This window comes from Anopheles stephensi, chromosome X (genome assembly GCF_013141755.1).
Source record: "Anopheles stephensi strain Indian chromosome X, UCI_ANSTEP_V1.0, whole genome shotgun sequence".
Lineage (NCBI taxonomy): Eukaryota > Metazoa > Arthropoda > Insecta > Diptera > Culicidae > Anopheles > Anopheles stephensi.
The window spans coordinates 4,170,040-4,197,867 of NC_050201.1; the positions used below are offsets into that span (position 1 = coordinate 4,170,040).

A 27,828-nucleotide genomic window follows, 5' to 3' on the forward strand; every position below is an offset into this window, starting at 1 on the left:
AGGAGAAAATTACCACAACCAATACCACCACCGTCAGGTTGCACCTGTAAAAGTATACGAAAATAGAGAGATTTCCGTCTGAAAGCACCTAGTTATCGGCCCAATAAAACATTCAGCCCCCCCGAATTTAGGCCAGAGACCCTTTTCCCCGCCGAAGCACGGGGTAAAAGCAGTAAGTTGCGATGTGCTGGTGCAGGTGAGTTAATTTCTTCAAAATAAATATTAATTTATTTACCCTACCATTCAATCCTTATGGTAGGGCGAACGCTCTAATTAGGTTGTGGCTGAGGAGCCACGGTTGAATTGCTATCGAGAGTCGTCCGGCCCCCGGTTGGCGTGCGAGCGTTTAAACCGGCAATATATTTATATAGATATATAGGTGAGCTGATGATGGTGGTGCGATGTACCAGCTACGGGATGAGTGATGCAGTGATGCTTTCACTGCACACACCTCAACGCCACAGCTAACCTGAACGCTTTTCGGAGATTTTCTTCCTCTCTCTCTCTCAGTCTTTGGCGGCTATTTTTCCCTGTTAGTGGTATGCTCCACTAATTAGGAGACCCACAGCAAGATGGTCTTTCGACCATGTTGGGGCTTTGTCTGTTCCCTCGGTACGACTGTTAATTTACTTGCTCTTCTTGCTTGCCTACTTTTTACACGTCTGCGGCGCACGTCACCGCACAGCCTTCGAAGAGATCCCTCCAGACTCGGCCGGTCTCCGAGGGGCAAATGGCACCAGTTTTCGCGGCTGAAGATAAGAGTTATATTACTGCAGATATGCGCCTAGAGCTATCTTCCGGCTAATAGCTGATCAAATCGTGAAGGGTAACAAAAAACCCTAGGTACACCGGAGCCTCGACAAAAGGGTAACGCGTGTGATGGTCTAATCAGATTGATTGGAGTGCTAAATCTCAAAACTCAGATTTCGGGTACAGCCCCGCCGCCGTATCTGAGAGCCTTCAATAATTTAATCACTCATCCAGCGGACCAGATACGTATCTGCTACCGCTACCAAAACAGTACATGCAACGGAGAAAACATGATAATAATAAATCCAGCGTTCAATGCCATTGACCTGCACACCACCTCTGGTGTAACACACCTTCCATGCCCCAACACGACGATTCCCGCTTCTACAGATTAGCTCGTTTCGTAGCTTCCTCGGCGAGAGAACAAAAAAAGCGAAGAAGAAGCGTCAGCTAGAGAGCTATAGCGCAACCACCAGAGCTTTTATGCACCCAAACTTAATGTGAAGTCTTCAACTTCAAGGTACTGCTGCTGCTGCTGCTGCTACCAAAGTTCGGTTTTAGAGCAGCAGCAACGATCTCGTGTTGACGGCGTACGTGGTCCACATTCCTCACTGCCGTTCGACTGGGCCAGATCTCCCGTTAGAACCTGGACGTCGATCGAGGCTCGCCCGGAGGGGATTTTCTCCGTGAAAGTACACGGGCTTTTGGAGTATTGGAAAGTATTGAGCGGCAGAAGCAAGCAGCTCTATGGAAATATCTCTAAATGAAAATGAGAACATCGATCGGTATTTTTGCAGTTATACCCCGCCACATCACCTGCTGCTGCCGGCACTCCAACACTCCTCGGTTCGACGCTGATGTTGTTTTTAACCCATCAGTTGCAGCTGTCGGCAAATTTGGATAAACGGAAAATCGATTGCTAGATAACGAGAGTACCTCAGATTGACCAATTTGGTTCCAGATTTCCGGCCCAGCCGGTTTTGCCTCCAAACACCTCTGAATGACGTCACCACCACGCTGGGCAGTGCTTGGCGAACGTGAATTCCTGCCTGAGTGGTGGCATCATGGACGCACTTCAACTGCAATAAAAAAAGAGAAAAACACACAACTTAACATTCCACAACACACGCTGTACGGGGTGCGCCCCAGTGATAGTAACTTCTGCCCGTCATTAGATTTCAGCGTCACCGTAATTGCGCAAAATTCCTTCAGCTTCGTTACTGTCAACCTGTAGATACGCAATCGACTCACGCTCGCCGATGCCCCATTTATCAGTGGACCTTCCCCTATCAGAGGTCGGGAGGGTTTTATCAATCGAGTTGCTGTACACTTGGCCGACCGGACAAAGACTCACGTTTATAGATTTGAGCGATCAAGCGATTTTGGGACATCATGCGTTCCTCAAAGAAATGTTTAATTAAAGCCCCCCCCCCTAAACTTACCACACGTTCCGGAGCAGCTCCGGAGCAGTTGACATTGAAAGCACGAACCGATATGACGAGCGGGGTAATTTGATACCTCCGTGACTTTTTTAATTTCCCACGCGATAACTGTATATAGCTGAAATACCAAACCCAGCAAGACGGTCAGCCGACAGGCCGCTACGAAGTAAAGGTGCGCGAACGTTGCGAACCTGGAGAAGGAAAAAAAAATTCCAAGTTCGCGCAATTTTTGGTGGCTTGGATATTGATGTTCTTCTTGGTGGTAGAAGTATCCTAGAATCAGAAATTCACCAAGGTCCTATCGTATGCTACTCTGGACCAATCCGCGTCCAGATACTAACGGATAATACTCGGTACGATTGAACTGCGCTAACTTTACCGTCCAAGATCGCCTCTCTTTCTCTTTTAACGGTATGCCCCTTTCAAAAATCGAGGAAAAACCGTTCCGTTCCCGTTAGCTTGTTAGCTTTTCTTGAGGGTAGTGCAGAAAAATGGGCATCACCGCTAGAGTCTGCATTTGTCCGTGTCCGCGCTCTTTGCGGTGGAAAATCTGCCCAATACGCCATCACAGCTAACCGTAACAACCCTCAAAACGTCCCACCTGAGCTATCGAGCGATGGTAGACCGTCACCCAAGGGCCAACACACTACCAGCCGATACCTCGCCACCGGATATATCCGCACCCACGCATCAACGCGTGTCGATCATTTGGACAACGTCTTGCGACGACCGTGCGTTACGTGCGTTACGTGCGAAGAGGTGTGCGCACACTTATGACCGTATTCGGCGGACTTTACGGCACAAGCGCAGCCGGGTCTGTGAACGTAGTCTGCCTCTAAGCTTCTCTTCCCTGATGGTGTCCCTGGTGAACGACTAAAGGTTCAGGTCTTCGTGTCTTTAAAGCAACAGTTGCTGGACTCTATTTGCTAGACTTACTAGACATCAATCTGGAGCGTCCAGACATTACGCTGTCTGGGTACGGAACATTTACCAACGTAAGCTTTCTGTTTTACGTGCGTTGGGCGCTCTCTCTCTCTCTCTCTCCCTCTGTTTTGTTTTGGTTTGGTTCCCATAACCGTCGAAATACCCATTTGAAATGCGTTGGGTTTTATGTATCTTCTACGAGAGTGGATCAAGGGTGGTCGGATTTGGTTTTTGCTTGCTTGCTTGCTTGTTTTTCCACTTGCAAATACGTGCCTTCGGTTGGGCGCCGTGTGCGAGCGACTTCGCGCCTACGCCGCGTGTGCGCCATCTGTATCGGTGTAACGCCCGCTCGTGGATGGATCCGGCATGCAACCTTCCGTGCATGGCCACCTTCGCATCGGCCTTCTCGGGAACATCTACACGGCGCGAGCCGTCGAGGCGTAGAGAGCATCAAGAACGATCAATGGAAGTAGCGCGAGTCCTAAACGTCCCACGTACGATGGCAAAGTTGACTACCTCACACCAATCAGCCTCAGCTATTGAAGAGAGAGAAAGAGAGAGACTAGACGACTGCTGGCTCGGCAATGCTAAGCGGACTCAGCAGCAGCAAGCGCCATGAAGTAGGTGAAATGCAGTACTGAGGACTGAAGACTCAAAAACAAGATAAACTGTTCAAGATTTTGGGGGTTTGTTGGTGCGCAAAACTACTTGACATCATCATATGGCTTCACCCGTGTCATTGAGCTTATTTTTCTTGATGTATGTTTTTGAAGTTCCAGTAACTACACATGTCACACCATTTCTCCTCAAAAATAAATGTAGTTGCGTGGACGCAACATCAGATAAGTCTAAGATACCCCTCATGAGTATGCTGGCCTTTCGCAGGTCCACACGTACTACGATTTTCCTTCACTCAAACCCTTTTCACACGCACTCTCACCACAGCTTTTCCACCATTTTGCCCCCACCAGAGCTTACGCTTAGCGTAACGGAAAGAGCGTGAAGATATCAGCCTTTTTTTTTGTATTGCCATTGCCAATGCACTGCAACCCTGCCCCGGCGTCGAGAAGTCCCGTGTCTGGTGTGAAGTGTTGCGTGGCAGGTTTTGCGTGCCCGTCAATGTCAAGTGTACACCACCCCAAACACAAGGCTAGAGCGCTATCTTCGCGCGCTACGGTACGTTTCTTTTTTTTTTCGGTGGCGCCTTGTGGAAGGCATAGGTCAGCCCTTTTTACCCCCGAAAGAACGACCCAAAACATTGTGTGTACAGCCTTGTCAGATATTAACATGCAGGGAAGGTTGTCGAGACAAACGACAGATGTTACATATATTGACCATGTGTGATTGGGTTGTAATCGTGGGCTATCGATGAAGTTGTGAAGAAATTATCGTAATTCGTAACTGTGTGCATTAACTCGCTCTCCCTTATCTTATCGACCAGGATTGCTCTTTTGCAACTTCCAGCGTAGCACGTTGCTAGATATTTATATAAGTGACTCAGTGTAGTGCCTCCTCAACACCCTAGTAGCGCACACATCAATGAACAGCTCAGCACATCAGAATGGGTCAGGGAAGAAGATTGGCCGACCATCGCTTTATCGCCATCCATGGTCACATGGCTATGTGCATACACATTAAACACACACACACGCACAGACGCGGATCACCTCCCCGGGTGATCTTGACCTGTTTAACATATTGCGAACCGGGCAGCGGTAGTACCGCAGGCGAACACAAAAAAAAGGAAACAGCAAACCCCCCTCGACAAACTCTGATCGCGGTTGCTGCCTTGCATCATGTGCACACCAACACCGCGCATTACGACCCTGGATGCATTCGTTAGCCACAGGCAACCGAGACGATGGGTCGAAGTGGAGACGGGAGAGAGGGGAGGGACTGGGAGTCCCAAGGTTAACATCGAGAGGGATACACACTTATTGTGACTGTCGCCTGTCTGTCTGTCTATCCGGCCGACCGCTTCTAGACTCGACCAAGCGGATGAACGAGAGTGCGCGCGCGCGCGATGATAACCTTATTAAGCCCCGTTCCTTTTATGCCTGAACTGTACCCAGATTCTAGATCCTCGTTCGATTCGAATTCGCCCAAGTGAGTCAGGTTCATTCAGTGGTCCTGATATCGGTCAGCTAGTTTTTTGAGAGATGTGAGAGACATCATCGCTGTCATGCTGTAGATAACCGCGTCTGTCATAATAGCTAGACAAGGGTTTACGATAAGATCTAGGCTTTTTCATGGGTGTCAGATTCCCAAAATTCCTTCCAATGTGTCCTCCAATGCTCCAAAGTTCATCAAGCGCCATCCCACCCATTGATTTGGAGTCTTGTCCAATAGCCTATCAAACAAACAATCGCCCATGATTGGAATCATTTACACTTTTGCCCAAGGACACCGCGCGGTAGTCCATCGACAACATTGTAAGATTGATAGCTGGCCTAGATTTCTCGCACACATCTCAGCGAGTCAGAGTACTTCCGTATTTCTGCTTCCCCTTAAACTCCGCTCGACCCCGAATCGATCTGACTCGCCAGACATGGTGTTGATACATTTGTTGGCACAGAGCTCCCTCCAATTATTCTCTCGCGTCAATGGATCGGTGACGACGACTATGCTGCTACAAGGGACCGGCCCGGCGCGGCAGGATGATCCCGCTCGCTCACCGTCCGGGTGATCGCCTCGGTCGCCGACATCGAACAGCGCGATGACTAAATATGGTACAGCAGTAGCAGCGACAACTTGTTACGCGATCCATACTTATCCACACTGCACACCTAGGCAAACGAATTTATTTCGCCTTATATGATCACACTTACACCCTTGCAGCTTCCAAGAGGTTGGGCCCGGGTCGGCGGAGGGGGGTGGTTGTTTTATGCCCGCTCAACAAAACCCATCTTATGATCCTCTCGCCCAACGAGAGCAACGCCGTTTTCGGTCAACGCAATGACGAAGGTTAACCACCTCCGGCGAGTGTTTCGGGCACTAGGCCACGCGGCTTCTAGCGCGAGCGCGCCTACGAAACCGAAGCTTTCCCTCTTGTTTCAACCCGGCTTGTCAAGCAAGTATTCCCAAAAAGTCTGGCGCACGGATCACGCAATTCCTGAGGATGATCGAAGCGAAACACCATTTGCGGACCGTGCGCCCAGCAACCTTCGGCACTCGCCAACCAAGAATGGATTGCGAAAATTAGCTCCATAGTTGACCTTCCTTATCGGACCGTGTTGGTCGGTGTGGCGGTGATGGCGTTTTTTTTTTGTGTGTGTAGTCGTCTCTTACTTATCATGTGCGGTCCACATGAAACCGAAATAGCAAACGTAGCAGCCATTTAAGGAATTGACGTACAGCTTCTTCTTCTTCGTTTTTTCAAAGTTGACTCCACAACTAGTCCGTCAGCCTACTGCTTTCTGTTGACTAATTTGGTGTCCAGAGCCGGATAATCAATGCTATTTACGGGGGCAGGGTTCGCTCAGACTGCGATTTGAACCCAGGATGGGCTTGTTGATGTATCGAGAGATGCTTTTTTGTAAAGCTGATTGCCCTATACGTAAAATAAGACATATCAATATCATTTTTTATCCTACCAATTCATCATTTATGTTCGATCGTTGCTTAATAACTTCGTTTGGTACGTTAGGGATATCATCCCATATTGCTGGAAACAGTTTTGTGGAAGGTCTGAGGTTTCCCACAAGTCGTTGTTCACATAGGTGTACCTCAAGCAAGTCGTATTACTAATGCACACAACAACACAAACAATCGTACAGGCAGCTATGGTAACTATGAGTCATACAAAATCTTGGAAACCGTCAAGCGATATTCATAGTATCACTGGAGCACCGTTGGTCGTTCAAAGTGGTTCCACATGACTCATCACACGAACTCATATTTGTGAAGCAAATATTAAAAACCTATACACTACCCATCTACGGATGGGTCAAAGGAGCCAGTAATGGCCGGCCAAGACCTCCCGAGCCAAAGTAGAAACTATATTGCATTTTTCCTTATTGCCGATAGTTTTCTACTAGAGAAGAAGCAAAAAACAAAATCGCGAGAGGCAGGTTACGTTTATGAGTACAATTAAAAAATCCACCAACTCTACAACACACATCCAATGCACATCGAGGGTACTAGCGTCATAAACAACGAAATGCTGAATTATTATAAACCATAAATTTCCGACGCATCTTCCAGCGCATCGCTCTCAACTCAGTAAAACAGTTTACGACGACCGAGCTGAAGCTGAAGCCTCCAACGGAAAAGGAGCAGGTGTTATCAATGTTGAGGATGGTGCTGTTGTTTTAAAAAGTGCGGACTCTCACTCTTTTATCGAAAGTCTGTGCATCAGTTTTTTTTGCTTTTGCCTCTCTCTTAATGGTCCCCACACGCCACTAGCATGCAGACTGCACTTGAGCAAAAATACGAACGAAATCACGTACCATTGGCGGGCGGGTGGCTCATTACAATGGAATGGAGCCTATTAAATCTCGCGCTAGAGACTTGAGCTAAGGGCACGCGTCGATACCATCGTAGCGTGTGAAGCATCACGCTATGTGTGGAGATGCATGCTTTATTTCAATCGCCAGCAGTAATCGAGCGTCCAAGCTCAGGTCGTTTATCTAATTGGAAACCTTTTGAGGGAAGGGTGATAATTTTACGACCTATTGGACCTTGCTAATATCTGTTTTTCTTTGCTGGACATGGACATTATGAATTTGTCATCAATTTCAATGAGACCGTAACTATTCATCTGACTATTTGACTGAAACCCACAAAAGCTAACAGTCAGTCAGGTTAAATTGAATTGCGAATATCTGTGGCGTTTCAGACAAGAAGCCACGGAATTGCACCCCGTCTGCAATTGAAATTCTATAGCGAAAAATAGCACGTTCCACAAAGTTCCAGACCCATCACCAGGACAATTACAGCGAGGGTATCGTAATGAGGTTAGTTAGTTGCTTAGCGCGTCTGTGCTGATGCTGGAGCGAAAATGGCGGCGGTAGTGAGGTAGTTTACCGTCTGTCTGGAACTCTGGAGCGTGGTCGTCTTCTAGGTCTGGACGCTCTTCTCTCGTTCGCTCCCGCTACAGCATCAATGCTTTTTGTTCATTTCAACCCAACTATTTCGCAGGAAAGCCATTGATAGCATTTTTTTTTCTTATCTAAAGCGAACGATAGCTTACAGCATCGAGCAAAAGCACGAGAGAAATGGAGGTCGGAGGACGACGCACGATAGCAACCACCAGATTGCCAACCCATGTTTTCCTCCCTCGGACGAGCACAATTGTCGTAGGTCAATGAATCCGACCAGCAGCACACCCTTGATGCACACGCGGTTTGCCTGCAGGGGTCGGAGTTTGCAGCGCGGCTGACTGTTGTTGTGTCCCACTTGTGGGGTGTGGCTATTTGCGCAGATATCTTGCGTACAGTGATGCTGCTGAATACCCGCTGCCCGTCACAGAACTGTGTGTTGTGCAGTTGGGCAAATAGTTAAAATGTCTGATAATTCCCCACTGGGTCGTATCGGGGTTATACATCCGTTGTGCGACAACTGGATGACTCGTCTACGTCCAGCTGCAGTTTGCTGCAAGATATTATCAACTTCTTAATAATACTGCTCGCTGCCTCATCTGGCACGCTTTTCAATTCATCAATTCATAAAAATACACTGGAACAAGTGAAACGCACCCTCCTTTTTGGCCGTGTGGTCGTGCAGCCGCAATGCCGACCATGCGTAAGGGGTCAATATTAATAATTAAGCCAAAAGCAGCGATCGTTTGAAGGCGATTGCATTTCAAAGCCGGTTGCCCGAAGCTCGCAGCGTATGGCAATGTTTCCATATTTGGTTATTGATTGTGAGTGCGTCTGAGTGATATAAAAAAGGGCTTAAACGAGAGCTCGGGGAGCTGGGCTCGGCTTGCCATGATGGCGACGACCACTTCCAACCATGGTACAGTTTCACCCGGGGACGGGATGCCCGATTTTGACAAGACATCAATGGACGCCTACGACGCGTGACGATTTCGCTACGCAAGTCTGGAATATCTGAAGTTGTCTGAACATCGCTTCTTCGATTTGATGTATTATAAATCTATCTTTATGGTGGCATCAGTTGCGGATATAGGACCTTCTTCCTGCGCCGATGTTCTTGTGCAAGTGTGAATGAACTTCAATCCATTTGAACGGAAAGCAAGCTAAGAAAGAAGCAAGCCTTAAAGATATCGGCAGCAATAACCAACAACAACAGCAGAAAAACGGCTGAAGAAGTACAAAACCGTGCAGGCAGACCAAAAACAAAATTGCCACAATAGTTCGTCCGAACGCGAAGCAGCAGTAATAAAACCAAAATCATTTCCATATATGGCAAAGAACGCGCGTGCTCTGCACTCGCACACCATAGCAGCCTGAAGCCGGCAAGCCGTACATCGCAAGACGACCAAGCATAAGTCGTATACACACATACACGTTCACACAGACGCCCCCATACACACACACACACACTTTCTCTCTCTTTTCCAGTACTTTTCATGACTCGTCCAAACGAGCCCAGTTTTGCGAGGCCCTGTCTGTCCCGGTTCGTTGGCTTTGGTTGGCCCCGCTTACTTTTCAACCAGCCACAACAGCTTTACCTCCCATCCATCACCCGGAGCAACTTGATTGTTGGGCAAACTGTGTACGGTTTCATGGGTGTATGGAGCGAATTCGAAGGGTCAGGAAGAACCGACCCATCCCCGGGATGGCACAAATCGGTGAAGAATGGTATGGTCAAAACACAGACAATCCCTGCCGGCATTGGGATCGATGTATTGGTGTTGGAATGGAACCAGCAAGCCGAAGCGCTATGATGGGCCCATCCGGTTGTTGATACACATTGCCTACACCTCTGGGGGTGGGGGTGGTATGAACGCCACGAGCGTTCGCAGCCAAGGGCGCATGTGCATTATTCATCGGTATCTGTCGCATAGGCACTCCTATGGTGTGTTACCCATACTCATGCAAAAAAACAGCACAAAACCCTTTTCACGAGAGAAGAAAACCAAACCATCGTGGTGGGAAATCGCTACGAGCAAGCCACAACTTGCCAATCTTCTTGCGAATAGTAACTGACAGTTTTCTTTCGCCGGCCTGTTCCACCCAAGGGTGCACGAGCGGCAGGTGGGAAGTAGGGTCGTTAACCCCTTTTTCATGGATCATCGCAAAAATGGATTCAAAACCTTGGAATGGTTTAATTGAGGGTAGATAAATGAATTTCTGTGCGAAACATTGAGCATCTGCTGGCATATTCTCAGCAGTAAGTTGAGGAAGCCAAACTTCTGTATCTTCAATATCCTCAATATCCAAGCATTAATTCTACACACACACACACCTTGAGGTTGCACCTTACCGGGACTACCGGCTTTCTCAAAACGTGACCTTCACGTGCTGTATTCGCTCAGCACACCGTGTACTCTTGGCGACTTGCGCGCTTCAAGAGTCCGAGAGCCTGGCCAGAACTATCGAACATGTGAGAGCCTTCCATCCTTCGGAAGCCATATGTCAAAGGTGGTTTCACTCTCCGTTGCTCTGTCTGGGGCGCATTCTCTGTTGGCTCTCACGGCAACCAGCGCCGGTACCAGCGGAGCTGGGTACCGAGTGAATGGTGGTGTGGCAAAGCCAGCCAGCCGTTTTGGAATCATCCGGCGATGCCCATATATGGTGAAGGTCTTCACCGCTTCGGTCGTGGTGGACTGCACAACTGCTGCCTGCGCTCGCCCATATACACCAACCACACTATCAAAACCATCAAAACACGAGAGTGGCACGCATCTGACCCGCTTCCCACATAGGCCGCCACCACCGCCGCACCCTAATGATGCCGGTGTTTCGGTATATCTATTGTTGCGTTTTTTTTTTTGCGGACAATCTCCGCACCCAGCGCTACGGAACCGAGGCTGCAACGTATTGTGATGGCTCTAATCAAGCAGGACAGCATTACTACCGTTCCGGGTGGTACGACCGAATGAGTTCTGCCCGAAACTTCCGGAGTTTTCCCCCTTTCCGAAACGTGTGCCCGCGAACCGTAGGGCGAATTTGGATTCAATATCTGCACCCAGATTCCGGTGACTCTGCGCGCTCTGATTCCGGCTGGATATGTGTGTCGCGCATGAAGCACCATGTTGTCGATTTTTTGTTGTTCAATATCCGATAAAGCGACACAACAAGCATGCGGATCTTAACGCTGGGCGAGTTGGTTGTAACTGGAGGTCAAATTCGACAGTACTAATCGATTGGCAGCTCGTTTGAAATCGAGGTAGAATGAGCGATAGCTGTAGCACCGGAACAACAGCACAGTACAAACATGTAGGAATTGATGCTCTGCGAGGCCCTACCCTGCATAAGGGTGCAAAAATAAAATCACCGGAAAGGTGATCGCCTGGGAGCTCCTCTGCCCAAGTACACCTAGTTAACATTGTACCTAGGCCAATATGACCATTCGGAGTTTTTCCTATTTTCTGTGAGTTGATACCTTACTGAGATAACTAACCACGATTCTAACGAACGTAGCGGGCTCTTCACCAAGAATTTCTTGACGAGCAAACCAAAATTTGCAATGGCGGCAAAAATAAAGTGTCCGTTTCTCTTCGGGATAGTTCCACGTCTTGCTTGACGAACTCCACGACTTGTTCGCCGTTGCCGGTGTGCTTTGCCACAGCTCACCAATTTTATCCAACGCATGCAATAAACGCTGAACCCTCACGGATTTTCTTCATTGCCCATCGCCCCCTCGCCGCACCGTTGTTGGGAATCACACCGGCCCCCAAAATCGAAACAGCAAAATGCTGCGAAGAAAAAAGGAAAAACAAGTTCATTCGCCTAAAAATGTAATCTCTGAACGCGATGCGGAAAAAAAGGTGCTTGAACTATCTAGGTTAGAGAGGAAGAGCGATTGAAGCTTATAAATATCTTGCCGTGGCCAACCAACCAAGCAAAAGCCTGCACTGCATTCGTGGATGATTTTTGTGCGAATGTTGGACCGTTCGGCCGGCCGTTCCGTCCATTTTCCACGTTGCGGGAATCCGTTGCATTTTATGGGTGGAAGTTCTCTTCTTTTTGTTGCTCGCCTTGCTCTTTCGCCGATGCTCGTGATGTTTTTGCACAACAGGCATAGGTGATCTCCACGCGATGCTTGGATCGTGAGGTACCTCAAGAAGTTGTTCCGTGGCTGCCGTACGGTGGACCTAACATTGGGCAACACACAGGTGCACTTTTCAGTAATAATGATAATTTATCATTTCGATCCCCTAATGTTATATTTATAGGCGTAGGATGAGCGCAATCCGTGTTGTACTGCCGAAGAGCGAGAAACCAGTTTTCGGTTAAAAAAAAACATCCCCCCAAACAGTGGTAGATTATCAATTAAGGGTAGAGAGAGAAACCTTCGCGTTGGAGGTATGGCAGTGGAAGGAATAATAACAATTAAAGCACTTCACCAGCTACACAGGCGATCGGTAAGGTTTGCCGAGGCTTCGTGCAGTGTGCCGTCCAGCACTGTACCATCTTCACCAGCCGAGTCCACACGGGACCCGGTGGATGGCGATCAAGCGCGAGACTTCGTTCTCATTGCGAACGAAGCGCAAGATGGAAGGCGCGCTAGGGTACCGGAAAGGGTGGAATAAGAAGAAAAAAAAAGTCGAGAAAAACCTTCGCCGAGATGGGAAGAACTTTTTGATTACTTTGTAGTTTAGACGAGGCACCTTTTGGGTCAATGCGCTCCGGTACGGGTGGCGGTACGCGAAGAAAATAGCAAGAACCTAGCTAGAAACAATAATTCACTGCGCTTCCATCGATGCACGTTACAGCATGGACCGGTTAAGGAAGAGTACCAACACCACCACCACCAACGATCGAGTGCGTGAAGTGTATGGCAAGTCCAAATCTTGGACTACTGTGCCTCAAACGTGGTCCATCACTTTTCGATGCGCCAGACCTGGCCTGGAGCTCACCAATGCTCGCAATGCTTGGCAGAAATCCTTCCCAAAAGACGAGCGAGAGTGAAAGAGTGAGAGGCCGTGTGACATCGCTTCCGGTTGCTGGGATGGTAATGGTAGCCGATGGTAGTTATACACCATTCGGATCATGCTTTTCACATCTTACCCGTTTTTTTTTTTCTTACTGCCGAGTGATTTAATGCCGGGTCTTACCTTGTGTTTCCGATTATGAATTCTTCTTCTGGCGCGGCGTATAAGCTGCACCGATCGGAAGCACTATAGGCAAGCATCATCATCACGTACACCGGAAGCCGGTAACAGCGAATCCCGATGAGGTACGGGGGGGGGGGGGGGGGGGGTGGCGTTATATGCTAAAGCAGAAATGAAGAAACGCACCTTTAATGGCTACATTCCTATTCTCAGCGTACCGCGCACGTTTGTCTATATCGGGAGGAAGCTTCTACGCTTCCTTCTGTCCTTAACTTCCTTCGCAATTCCTTTTTCCTCACCACTGGTGCTGCATGTCTTCCAAATCTCTAGAATGCTTCTCGCTTTAATAGAGCAAAAACTAATGATTGCAAATTATACAAAACTTCCCAATTCTACCATACCGGCGTGTTAGAGTGTATATCACCTTTTTTTTGTTTTAAATGAAGATGTTGATGCATTCCAGTCCATTTCAAAAATATTTGTTTTTTAACAACGAGGGCCCATGATTCACACACTCCACGAGATATCGGGCGTGAATCAGTGAAGCAAACTCGCAATCTATAGCTCTTTGTTTTGCACCAAACCCTTTTTTTTTTGCAGCCAGCGTAGATTTGTCGATGTCGATGAGAAGGGTCCCCCCGTATCTCAAGCTGCATTCGCCATGATGTCATCAAGGCAGAATGAAGGTTTTCATTCATGCAAAGCGCATGACGTCGCCCATTAGCAAGTCACAATCCCAATTGATTGGAAGATTTGGTGGGATTTTCTGTCACTTGCTGGGCTCTCTCCACTCCACTCTACATTAATTTAAGTAATAGGCTAGGCTGTCCCGTATCTGTAGACTAGTTATTTCGTCTTTCTGATCGGTCTCCTAGTTCAAGTTTAAGGCTTTGAGTGCTATTGATAACAGCTCTACTTCGAAATGTACCTAGAGTACGTCATGCCTAGGTATGTCTAGTTAGTACTTCACTTTACATACTTATACTCCATGTCATGACTTCATTTCCTTAAAATAGATGTGTGAAGAGTGTATCCCTTATCGCTGACATTGCATTTTCCATCCTGTCCAGTCTTCACAACGATAGCTTTTGATTTTTCTTGAACGTGCTTATCGGATGTCAGATTATCCATCACGGTGTTCCCGGGCATCAAACTTCACCCAACTTTACCAAGCCCGTGCTAAAAGTGCATGGCACGCACTGATTCATTACTGCATCATGATGCGTGTGACTCGGTTGTCTCTCAAGGTTTAATTGCTTTTTTTCCTGGAAAAAGGTGGTTCTCGACTGCACAGGCACGTGAACGCATCGTCCGATGCGACAAAGCAGTATGAATCAAACATCTCCGCGCTATACTAATACACCTGCCATGCAAAGCAGTGTGATCAACTTCCGTGGATGCTACTCGAAGCTAGCGATCGTTTTAAATTCGCTTGCTGGTGTTAGTGTAGCAGCAGCAGTATCCAACATGTAGCTTACTGTTGTTCAGGCATGAAAACGTTATGATTGTTTTGATTTGTTCTACTGTGATCAATGCCCGAGCGTCCAGTGATGCATCTACGCGTTTATTGCGCGTGATGCAGGAGAGGTTAAAGAAGACATAGTTTAGCTGCCGAAGCAACTGATTCATAGATGGACGTCGTGCTAGAACACATCCGTACTAGTGGTGACAAACATATTTTGAACGGACGAATCAGGTGATTGAAGGGCAATACATTTTTTATAGGCAAATGCTAGCCACAGTCACCTTGAATTGCGCCTCAAGCTAAATACGCCGCTACATCTCTACTAGAGATTTCTGCAGCAAAGGTGAGATTAATTGTGCCTTGATGACGGTGACTAAAGAGCATCTTTCCTGACACCTAGTACCGATGGCTTCGCATCACGCTAGTATGAATAGTCATCGTAATATTTTGCTTTATACGATCAGTATTATTGGATCTATCTTTTTTGGGCTATACCTCATGGTATGTATGATCACACGATCTTTCAGCGTTCTAACATATCCAAGACTCTCACAAGACAAGCGTTCAACGAAGGTATCGACCAGACATAGGCAATTCGGTTAACTTCCTAACCATACCCGCCCCTATTTTTCGGCTATTGCATCCTTCACATTGTCTACATCAAAATCAAACTATGTTAAAGTTAGAATATTCAGTACTAGGGCAGGACACACAGTGGGCATCTTTGTGCATTGTGTGCACTGTGGACCAATCTTCCTTTTCTCTTCTCAATTTCGATTGTTCGTCAGTACCTGCGTGTGCCTAAACAGCAACCCCTAGAGAGAGAGCAAGAGTGAGAGCGGATGCGCATTGAAGCTTCGGCGAAACGACGCACTGATTCACAAGCACTCCGATGGAAAAGCGAAAATTTTACTCACCGCCGACCGTCTAAGGAAAGCACTCGGTCAAGCTTTCCTCGGTTTCGATTTGGTCCTTCGCCGTGCCGGCCCATCACGATCGCTGCCCCAGCATCATCCCCATAAACGTCCGGGGCGCGACCAGCCGAGCGGTGAGTCAACATTCCGCGCCTACAGCCGCACGGCAGCATACACCTCTCCTCACCCCTCACAAAACCGTTGTATTGCCCCACGCACAGCATATGTATGCGCTCTCGCCATATTCTCCGCTCATTCTCGGGTCTCGCTCTAGCGCTCGCCATCGTAGCCCGCTTGGCTTGGCGGAAGGACAAGCAAGATGCATGTCGCACCCGGCACCCTCCCCCCCCCCCCCCATCACGCATGCTGCGCTCGCTCACCCATACTGGGGGAGGAACCGAACGCTAACGCTGCTGTTGCTGCTGCTGTGTATCCGCTCTTCCGTACTTCCGATTTCGATTCAAACAAACCGGGGTTTATAGCATCGCTGTGTGAGTGCGCGCTAGCCTCCCGTACTGCCATCGGAATACCATATATGGTCAAAAACGCGACGCTCGCCATGCTCTCGATCGGTCGATCCAGGTGCCGAGGGGGTCCGGGGATTGGGATGGTGCTACTATTTAAAATCAGCCGGCTGTTCAATAATCGTACCATTTCAGTTTGTGTAGCCAGTCAGTCAAGACGTGTCCAGTTACTAGAAGAGCAAACAAAACCGTAGCGTAAACAAATCAGGCTCAATATCCTGCTGCAGTACGCCACGTCACGTCATCAACGCACAACGCACCAGGAACGACACACAAACGACAGCTGCACCAGCAACCGTGCTTTTAGTGAAGTGTAGTGACCGAGACCCGATTTTTGTCCGCGTCTTGTGAGTGTGAACATCAGGCAGTGCATAAAAGCCCCCGGTGCCCACTGGCAGAAAGTGTACGAGTATCTATTTATTTATTAATTTTTTCGTGTTAACAAAACCAAATGTAAGTAATCGGCAGCAAACTGCCAAACTTATAGTCTTAGTTATGTTTTTGAGGGGGGGCGGCCAAGTTTGATGAACATTGCAGTGTGGGGACGATTTGGACGATTCATTTGATGAAAGTGATACACCTGCTCCTCGTGTCTTGGAACAGTTGGTTTGTGCTCTTTGCAAAAAAAACAAAAAGAAACAGAGGAAAATGAACGCTACAGGACGATTGTACAAGTGTATTCTGTGTAGTACAACAGCATCGCGTCATAATCATCAGCTACAGCCATCTTCACACCCAATCAAACAAACTGCCGAGAGAACGATCCTTCCCCCTGGGGGCGCCATCTTGCAGGCAAATAGCGTGCACTTAAGGACTAATGTGTATATAACTGTGTTCTGCACCCACTGGGGAAGTGTACCTAACGATGTTCCTACGATACTCTTGTGCCATTTGTCCAATTGCTTGCCTTGGTTTGCAAAATTGGCAAATGCTTGTGGTGAGCAGTCAGTGATCACACGGCACCCCTATCTCGCAAGGAAGGAATCATACACGGTGCACCATTAGCAAGCAGCAAACATATCTCACACCATCAATCAAAACCCAATGTTTGGGCAGCAAAGGTCTGCCAAACAAGAAAAGCTTTTTCCACGATTCATTGAAACAGGCATGAATGAAGATTCTGCTTGAATGAAGGATCTATCCGTGTGCTTGTTGGTGAAACTGCTGGCAAACGTAGTCAGAACTCCCATCGAGAAGAATGAAGTCTGATGACTCAAAGTGTCTCTATACACTAACCAACCAAACAAACAAATTCTACAACCCCCTCCCGCCCACATCAACATCATACCTGATTACTTGAGGCCTCCTCTGGTGATGTACGGCGTGCGTTTACTATCTTCGCCTTGACCGTAGATCTACAATCTATGCACCTCATTGATTGTGTAGATGGGTCAATGCTGTTACGGGGGTCATCACTTAACTCACAGATCAATTGTGCCCAGTCGAAGACTGGCAAGGTGAGCAATAGCTGAATATGGAAAAGAGCACCTTGTAATTTAAACAGAACACACAGTTTGGACTATCGCAAACAGCAGGCCCATTAAGGGATGATCAAGACATCGAAAAAATGGGGAACATAGCTTTACCGCGTGTTTTCTCTCGGGCGTTGAAATTTCTCCCGCAGCATGTGCTTTCCTACTACTGGCACTACTGGGTCAGCCACTAGCAATTGTAGTCGAAACCCCATGTACCTGGGGAGCCTTTCCGGTTGAATTATTTATCAGGGTAAAAAAGAAAACTTACCGGCTCGTATCGGAAGAGATATCTCTTCCCAGCCTCTGCCAGGGTTGATTTTCCTCGTACGCATTTCTCCTCCTGTTCCTCCTCCGGGCCATAATCCGCACCCGTGCGTGAAGGAAAGCTACAAGCGCAGAAGAAAATTAAAATCAATTGGAGGCAACTACAAAACACGGAATTGTTTTCTCCGATATCTTTCCTCCTAGACCTCTGCTTCCCAAACCTAGCGAGTCTTTCGTAGACTTGAATGCCGTGGAAATTTTTAAAGTCGCCACAATTTTAAAAATGAAACGTCAAACGAATCATGAAGGGTGCGCCCTTGCGCCCACAAAAAAGGGTGCACAGGTGACAGATTATTCGATCATAGGAGGCTGGGAAAAAGGCTTCATGATGAGCAGCAGCGCTACCGTGGCAGTGTTTCCGGTAGTGCAAATTGAATAGCGTTCCCTTCAATACCTGCGACATTTTCCCTTTTAAATTCCGCAATGGTGTCCAAGGGAAAAATTACAAAAACCACACTAGAGGTTCAAAACTTCCCTGACCATACCGAACTAGTTGTAACGACTGTGATAACTATTCCCAACGAAGGTTAGTATGGATCAGGATTGTATCCCGAAAAAAAACGACGCACCGAAGGATTGTTGCTTGCCCTGTGTCCCTTGTCCCCGTGGATCGCTGGCCGGAACATGTTATCTCTTCCCTTAACTATCCTTTTCATACCGCAAGGTGGCACCTACATCGGAATCGGAATTTGCGGGAGCGCTAGCGCTACCATGCCTTAGCGGTGACGTCATCGCTACCCGGGATTTTGCCGGTACCGTTTTGAGGTTATGTTCAACCTTTTTATGCTGCACCTGATAAACCGTTCTTCTTGCTCCGTTTTCTCATTGGAGTAGCTTCATGCTCCACAAGTGGCAGTGGTCGACGGGTGTTTTGCTTGAATGGCGTGACGTCATCGTATCGGGTGGTACCGATACCGCTTTGAGATTGTTATGTTACAATTTTACAACGGAACATTTTCCCTGCACCTGATACACTTGTGTACACTGGGGTGCCTATTTCCAGTGCAATTCCTCTTCCTACCTTACCTCTTGGCGAAAAATGTCTCTCCTCAACCCCGAAATCCAGCTTCCGGGTCCTTCTTCGTGGCGGTGCTTAATCGATACCGACAACTGCTTTTTCCTTTGTGGCCTGCCATTTGTGGCTTCCTGATACTTGATTTTTCCTCTGAACCGGCAACTGTGGGACAGGGCTCGGCGCTACCGGCTGGCTTACGTCACCGATGGTACCGCTTGACACGTCATCGTTTTGCTACGTCATTATGCTTCATCCTGCAAGAGCAGAGCAGTGAAAGAGAGAGAGAGAAAGAGCATACTGTAGCCGGAAGAATTATCATCTTGCTACGACCGGATGTGTTTTCTCCGATACACCTTGCGACGTCATGATTTCACCCGGTGTGCCAGCCAGCTTCCCGGAAAGTGCCAAAGGAAAGCCATTCATTGTCCGGTATCTCTCACTCTCTCTCTCTCTTTCGCTTGCTCCTTCTTTGGAGGTTATGTTGCACGGTGCAGTGCGGTGCGGTGACAGGCGTGACGCGGGTGACAACAATCTTTCCCTAACCTCAAAAACCGGTTTCACGCGTATCTTTACCACGATTGCTTCTTTCCCACAAATCCCCATTTCTCCTCAAAGCTTCAGGGAACGTGTCGTTCGCCCCGAACGAGCTGCTATGCTCTACCGCTGTATACACCAGCTTGAACAACATCGAAACTGCCGTCATCGTTCCTACCGCTGCCAATGCTGAACCGACAATACCAGAAGCCACCGATCCGGGTCACATCCGTAATTCGTTCGAACGATCGATCTACCAACGCTACATACAAATTTGCGACAACCGTTCGAAGAAGTGTTGTCCGCAAGGCGAGTTTTTATTTTATTTTGTTTTAGCACCGGAGGACCTACCCACGGTGGATATCAAAACCGTGTGTAATCTTTTTAGCGCAAATAAGTCTTCTGCACTCGAAAAAACAAAATTGGACCCATGCGATACGGGAATAGACGGGGCACTTGTAAAACCCCGTGAAGCCCGAGACTTCGCTGGAAATTTTCAAGTTCACAAAAGCGGATTTGTTGAAGCGCTGATAGTGCCGCGGTGGAAGAAGGTGCAGAAGCGAAACATTCCCAGTCGCCTTTGCAAGCGGCGATAAAGCGGTGTGTGAATTCTGTCTGTGGCCTTCCACGGGATGGGCGGATGAGGTCGGTAATGGTAGAAGGGTGGATGTAGAGGAAAGAGAGAGGGGGGAAAGGGGTTAGCCGAATGCCGGCTTCTGAAGCCGCTTCGAAATTGTTAGCAACAAACACACACTGCAGGAAAAGAGCTTTAGTACGTGTAAACGTACGGTGCCTCAATGTGTGTGTTGTGTGGAAGTTACATAGCGCGAGCGAGATGGCTGCGGTAGATGGAAGCAGCAAGCCGGACGCGAAAGGGAGAGAGGCACACAGGCCGGTCTCGTCGTTCAACGGTTTTGGCTCGGTGGCTGGAACGCAACGCATTTTTCAAACATTGCCATATATGGTCATACTGGTCATGTTAACGCCATTGGTCGATTGGCTTCGAGAGCGAAGTGGCATCGCGAGAGCGAATTTTCGTTTTCGTGGAAGCCCCTAAAGCTCTCACGCTCTCTCTCTCACACGCTCGTACTTAGCGTTCAAATTTTAACCGACGGCCGGTTTTTTTTCTTGTTGAAACAAAAACGCCTTTATGCAAGTAACAATGCTTTGGAGGTTAGTTTTGGCTTTTTTGCGTTGCCTCTATTTGAACTATAAAGCTCTGCAAATATTTGTAGAGGAAGAAAAATGGCAATTTTAGTTGATGATTCGACGGCTGCGTTCCGAGAATATTAGTAATGCAACGCACACAGCGCACCAAGCAAGTACACGGGACTGGTGGGATGAGCGAGAAAGGAATTCGCAATCCAGAGAGAGCGCAGTGCTGTCCGGTACGGAGCGAAAGCTGATACGCAGCCGGCCCCTTTCCCGCTCGGACGGCTGCTCGCTCGCGCTCTCTCTCGCTCTGATGCCGCATCGGCCGCGTAAAGGCAATGCGTCACACGAGCCAAAAACGAAAGCTCCTCCGTGCGGTCGAACATTCTGTGCCTAGACGTCAACCAGTACGGTAACCAGTTCGCTGAAAGTGTTCTTGTGTGCTCTCAGTGCTCTTTCTACCTTGGAGAAGAAGTGAAGATTTTGGTGTTTTTTTTTTGAAAACCAGTCAAAGAAAACCACAAAAGGTAGAGATTTTAGTTACCAACATCTTAAGATACAAAAACTCTTTTTAAATTTAGATTGGTTGTAATAGAGTTTATGCGCTTCCAGGAAGTTAGAATGTTTGAAGAGCGGCTTTTTGGGTGCAATTTCGCAGTAGTGTGTGTTAGTCACAGGGTTTAGAAAATGAGGAATTTCGCGATGGCGTTTTTCGTGTTCCGGCAGCCATTTGCTGCCAGATATTGTAGTGCAAAATTTCGAATATCCTAAAGATCATCCACCCCGGTGATGATGATGGTGTGTGTGTGTGCTCCGGCTATCGAGAAACTTCCACCGCGCCCAATAAAATGGGGGAAATTCAATCAGAATTAACGTTCTACCCGAGAGAACGGCCGCCGACACACGGACATATTTCATCCATCAATCAAACGCCTCAATTGCTCGGATTCTCTTTCTCGGGAGGAGCACATATTTAGTAGTAACGGGGATTTTTCGCTGCCTTTTTGCTGACGCGGTGCACCCACTAGAAGATACGGTTCTTCGGGAAACGGCTTTTCTTTTTAATGGCTGTGTGTGTGTGTGCATAGTGTGCCGCGTCCATGAGAGCCTGTGTGTGTGGGTTCTCGGTGTGCGCGCACCTACATAAGCCTCCAAAAGAAAGAGGCGAAGGATGATGATGATGGCTTCGGTCTTCTAACCCTACTTTTCCACCCAGCGTACGTGTGTGTGTGCGCACAAGGGTTTTATATCCGGCCAGACGGCACTTCTCGCATTTTCACCGGGTAAAACCGATGATGCCATTTGTGCGAGTGCGTGTGCGCGTTGTCCTTTCCCGGCTTTTTACGGAAAAGATGCTTGATAGTGAGGTTATGGGTTGGGGGCTGACAAAAATCGTATTTGCCTACTTCCCTTGGGAGGTTAATTCGCGGGATATCTAATGGACAGAATTCCATTTTCCAGCACTTGAAACATCAGTTTTAAGCTACCCGGTACTTGTCCGTTTTTTCTTGTTCACCCGAAAGAGGTGTGTGTGTGTGTGTGATACATCCCAGGGCGTTGCCCATTCGACTGAAGGCGGCTGCAGGCAAAAGGAGTGTGAGGGCATGACTAATGCGAAGAAGGGAATGCAGAATTATTCTGTACAGCGCTATCTCTAGTCTGGGAAACACATTCGGAAGAATATTTGTTTAATATTTTTGTGCCTTCTTTTGGTGGCGAAAGGAGTTCGTTTTCTGTTGTAATATCAAAAGATTTCAACGCGAGAGCTGTCTTCGTATTGGGCGATAGATTTCAAGCGCGCATGCACTTGAGCGGCTTTCTTTTGGTTTAAATTTTTTTTTGTAACGGTCATTAATGTCATCTCGTCTACGTTAGGATTTTAAATTTAATTTGAATATTTTAAGCAAAAATCGTATTTTCAGCCTTTTCGTAAAGGAGAATTATTGTATTTTAAACTAATTATGTGTAGGTTTTTAGTTACAAAAAAATATTTTGTTTAGATAAATGATTTTTTTTATTGTGTCGTTTAATGGCACGACATAGACACGGGTCGGGTATCGCGTAGAACAGCCCACGTAGCAGCTCGCTAAGTCGAATAGAAAGGGACTCCAAATTATCGGTTGTATAAGAAGCATTACTCAAATTGTGCATTTAAAGCGGAATTATATTTTATTGAGATGTGTCTTGCATCAGTAACTGGTCTTCTACCTGTTGTCTGTCCATGACTAATAGCTAGCAATTAGTGATTGTAAAATTTAGCCTATTGATCCCTGTAAAATGTAATGACTAAATTAAGTACGGCTCATCTCTGATATGCCCTCCCGATGTGCACACACTCATGGCCTCTCCTCTACAAAGCAAGTTCCGTACAAGTGACACATCAGTTTTATGATACTTAATGCCGTTATTATATACCGTATACACCATAAAAAGAGTACGTGTGAGCATTGTATATTAAATTTGTTTTCTCTCCCCCCTGTTCGTTCCTTTCCTTTCTACAGCCAAGATGTGCGACGAAGAGGTTGCTGCGCTGGTTGTCGACAACGGATCCGGTATGTGCAAGGCCGGTTTCGCCGGGGATGACGCACCACGTGCCGTCTTCCCATCGATCGTGGGACGCCCCCGTCATCAGGGCGTGATGGTTGGCATGGGCCAGAAAGATTCGTACGTCGGTGACGAGGCCCAGAGCAAGCGTGGTATCCTGACGCTGAAATACCCGATCGAGCACGGTATCGTCACCAACTGGGACGATATGGAGAAGATCTGGCACCACACGTTCTACAACGAGCTGCGTGTTGCGCCGGAGGAGCACCCGGTGCTGCTGACGGAGGCACCGCTCAACCCAAAGGCTAACCGCGAGAAGATGACCCAGATCATGTTCGAAACCTTCAACACACCCGCAATGTACGTTGCGATCCAGGCCGTCCTGTCGCTGTACGCGTCCGGTCGTACCACCGGTATTGTGCTGGATTCGGGTGACGGTGTCTCACATACCGTGCCGATCTACGAAGGTTACGCACTGCCCCACGCAATCCTGCGTCTCGATCTGGCCGGTCGCGATCTCACCGACTATCTGATGAAGATCCTGACCGAGCGCGGCTACTCGTTCACCACCACCGCTGAGCGTGAAATTGTCCGCGACATCAAGGAGAAGCTGTGCTACGTCGCGCTCGACTTCGAGCAGGAGATGGCCACCGCTGCCTCGTCCAGCTCGCTGGAGAAGAGCTACGAGCTGCCCGACGGGCAGGTCATCACCATCGGCAACGAGCGTTTCCGTTGCCCGGAGGCACTGTTCCAGCCGTCGTTCCTGGGTATGGAAGCGTGCGGCATCCACGAGACGACGTACAACTCGATCATGAAGTGCGACGTCGATATCCGAAAGGATCTGTACGCCAACACGGTGCTGTCCGGCGGTACCACCATGTACCCGGGTATTGCTGACCGCATGCAGAAGGAGATCACCGCCCTCGCACCATCCACGATGAAGATCAAGATCATTGCACCGCCGGAGCGCAAATACTCCGTCTGGATCGGCGGTTCCATCCTGGCCTCGCTTTCCACCTTCCAGCAGATGTGGATCTCCAAGCAGGAGTACGACGAGTCCGGCCCATCCATTGTTCACCGAAAGTGCTTCTAAGCAGCAGCACACCACCACATACACACACAAACACACACACACATGCAGACACACTCACACAAACACATTTACTAAACACTTTCTAAGCACTTTCAAGCACACACGCGCCGGCATCGTTATCGCTGAATTTACGTGTGTTTACGAATTCGTCGATCAAGAATACACCTACCTATTATGAAGAAAAAAAAAGAAAACGAATTCGCAATCGGGTTATTTATTTGTCCCCCTCTTCGCTACTCCTCCTCTCGCCCCCTAGTGGTTGCATTCCTTTCTTTTTGGTGGCGGTTCATATAATTAGTAGGCGCGGTATTATAGTTTTGTCCATGTGGAAAACGATGGGAAGGGAGAAGATATTAAACTGTAAGAGAGGAGAAAAGACGTGTTGACGTGTGACGCGCAGCACAGAGTATTGATATCAAGTTACTATTCCCAAGGATAATGCTGCAAGAAGAAGGGGAAGGATCTAACGAAAGGAATGCGCGCGCGCGCCTGTTAAGCAGAATCACATCACATCTCTTTACGTAAAAGCGCGAATCGAACACACATACGGGACGTAACACCACACCCCCGTACACACACACAAACACATCTCTCTTTTGCCCAACCAACTCTTCCTATTTATCATTCGCTTTCTTCGCTTTTCTGATCATCTTACAACAATTTAATTTCTTCTTCGGGAGCCTGCTGTTGGAGCAAAATTCACGAAACAAGAAGTAGATGAGTTGAGACCATCCGTTGTTCACATATACAACACGGTGTGTGTGTGTGTGTGTGTGTAGCGTATAAGAACTGTGCGAGATCTATACATTCCTTCTTTAGCCTAGATTCTGACGATTCTGCACAAAAAATATAGATATGCTCTGTATTGATTATCCGGGAAAGCGCTGGCGGCGACTGTTTTTTTTGCATCTATGGTGTTTTTTCGGTGATTGTCCGCGTTGTGAACGTCCTCGGGGGGTATGTACGCGATTCTCCTGTGCTCCGGAGAAAACTAATGAAAGAAACCTTAGGCGAAAGAAATTTCCTGTTGAACGCCTTTGAGGCATGTTAGTCCTCGGTGTGGTAACTACACTGGCTGGAAGCTGCATATGCAGTACTGTAGGCTGAATGACTCCGATACGATACGGTCCTGTCGTGCGAAAGACTGTCCAACATCCTATCTTGGTACGGTGTATCTATCAGGAAACCAGTAGAAATGGTGCGACTGATGGCAGAGTCGCCGGAGGACTTGGTATTGACTTCCGGATCGTCGCTGCCTTACCATATGTAGGACTGAATATCTAGCTCGAGTAAACTTAGTCAAGGAAGTCTATTGTAGACCCATATCACTTGAGGTTTAGAGCCTAAGCAGACCATGAATTTCTGTAAAGCGTTGAGACCCAGTCTAAGATCACATCCGGCCACATAATGTACATAATTTTGTATAGCGTTCTTGGGGGTGGTCCAGATAATCTCCCCGCTTACTTGAAATTTTGACCTTTTGCCTGTGATATGCATGCAGTTCTAGGGAGATTGAGGAAACCGTGGTGTTTGGGTAACAAGTTCTTGCGTTGTATATCGCTCCACCACGGGCTGGGTGCCTACCAGTTGGCTGGAGGCTATGCTATAACCTGCGTTCGGGCATTAATTGTTCGGATGAGATTTGACCTGGTTTACTGGTTCTGATGTGTAAAGACCAGAGCCGCTACTACCTCTTAAATGATTTATTTAGACAAAAGTTTTAATTCTAGCGTTAGGGTTGAAGAGGTAGCAGCGCCGGTTTTCACACGACAGGACCTGTAAATTATCTACTAAAGGAAGGAAGTAGGAAGGCGAGGTATCTATCTACATGAGATGGACGCTCCGGAGCCGGCTACTAAAACCAACTACCGGCGAACCAAAGGCTTCCAAAGGAGCCAAAGGAGTTGACTCCGAATAAGATTTGTTTCGCCGTCTGCTTCAAATTGTTTAGGAGCCAGTTGGAGCGAGTCTCTCGGCTCCGGAGTCGATATTCCCATCACTGTTACCTACTCATTGAAGGTTGGAAAAAAATTAAAAAAAACTTTTTATTATCATGTTGCCTTACCACTGTGATCGTAAAGCTATAAACGGTTTTATAGCTTATTTGCACACAAGCTTGTATGCGTCCCATACAAGTTGTCAAGTAAAGAACTAGATACCATAAACGAGCTGTCAATTCATCCGATTTTGTTTGATAAATTTGTAACGACAATCCACACAACCTAGGAGTAACGATATTTTTTAAACTATAATTTTTGTACAATAAACAGCAAAATTTCCATTGTTTACGGTTGTGAAGGATTGAAAGTTGCAGCTGGAAGTGAGAAGTGTACTATCGAGCGCTGCTGTATTCATTAAGAACCTTCAGGTGCCTGGAGCAGAGAAACGACAGCTGAATTGAAATGCTAAACTAGAAAAGAATATTGTAACATCATTCCTTGCCACACACAGAGCGTGCAACCATCAGCGTACTACTGCACAAATAATGGGCATCACATCACACCTCTCGACAGTATCAGCATCCTTCCGGATGAGTCCGTTCGCTTCCGGGAATGGTTACGGAAACGACCAACCGAGAAGCGTGCCGGGATCTGAGCGAAAGTACGGCTGAAATCGTACCTGGAGAAGCATCACATATCGAAGCTACTGCCCAAGCCGAAGCATGAGTTTGCGGACAGCGAATATGAGCACGCGGCCGATCAAGCGGTGCTGGAGAGAATAAACAAAGCGATCGCGCTCGAGATGGGACCCGGATCGGAACAGTATTGACGACGATGCCGATTGCGATTCTATAGCCCACGGTTACCCAAATGGAGAAGAATGCATCTAGTCTGTGGCTGTGACCGCAGTGGTGGATCAAGGTTCCGAGCGGAATGGCAGTTGATGCCCCTTTAATTGAGACTCGTTTGTGAGTGAGACCAACAGGATTTCCCTCCCCGACGAGGCCCCGAGCGGTCGCTCGTTCCACTCCTAACTTGATCCACCTCTGTGTTTCCGGATGTTTTAAGCTCCTCGACGATAGAGACGATAGGGACGAAGATCGTATCGTAATGGGTGTGTTACCACGATTCCGGTTGAGTAGCAGACGCAGTGAAGTGTAGTTTTAGTTTATATTTTCCACAGTATTATATTTTCCACTGAAGGAAGAAAACTTTAAAACGGTGTCACTTCCTTGTCCTTTCCCAGGCTACTGGTTGACGCACCCCTTCTTCTTCCTTTTTTTTCCTGACCGTTACAGCTGACATTTCGGTCATCCGGTATCCTACTGTCATCCGTTATCCTACTGTCATCCGTCACTCTACTGTCATCCTATCTTTCCTAACATTCCCCCCGCCCGTGACCAACTACGTATGGTCACCTTGAGTCTTCAGGTCAAGTAAGGCTAGCTTCGCCACTGGTCTTCTTAGTGTCCCTGTAGCTGTCCGAACCCATGCTTGCCGCACATGGCCATCGAATCCTCTTATAACGTCTTCAACAATTCCTCTA

At 47.8% G+C, this 27,828-nt stretch overlaps 2 protein-coding genes across 3 annotated transcripts; one reads left to right on the forward strand and one right to left on the reverse strand.

Moving 5' to 3' along the window:
* Positions 1 to 201: 201 nt before the first annotated feature.
* Positions 202 to 19,246, reverse strand: LOC118508902. Its single transcript, XM_036049209.1, has 4 exons — positions 19,218 to 19,246; positions 19,031 to 19,169; positions 17,949 to 18,066; positions 202 to 1,829 (listed from the first exon to the last, which is right to left on the reverse strand). Exons 1-4 carry the CDS (start codon positions 19,244 to 19,246, stop codon positions 1,813 to 1,815), a joined length of 303 nt encoding a protein of 100 aa, XP_035905102.1. The 3' UTR covers positions 202 to 1,812.
* On the forward strand, positions 16,332 to 25,212 carry LOC118505170 (actin-5C). 2 transcript variants are annotated; one of them, XM_036040611.1, is made up of 2 exons: positions 16,332 to 16,658; positions 23,207 to 25,212. In XM_036040611.1, exon 2 carries the CDS (start codon positions 23,212 to 23,214, stop codon positions 24,340 to 24,342), a length of 1,131 nt encoding a protein of 376 aa, XP_035896504.1. In that variant the 5' UTR covers positions 16,332 to 16,658; positions 23,207 to 23,211; the 3' UTR covers positions 24,343 to 25,212. The 2 variants fall into 2 exon arrangements, with proteins under 2 accessions (XP_035896504.1, XP_035896494.1); XM_036040601.1 differs by lacking the exon at positions 16,332 to 16,658 and adding an exon at positions 20,957 to 21,232.
* The last annotated feature ends 2,616 nt before the right edge of the window (positions 25,213 to 27,828 follow it).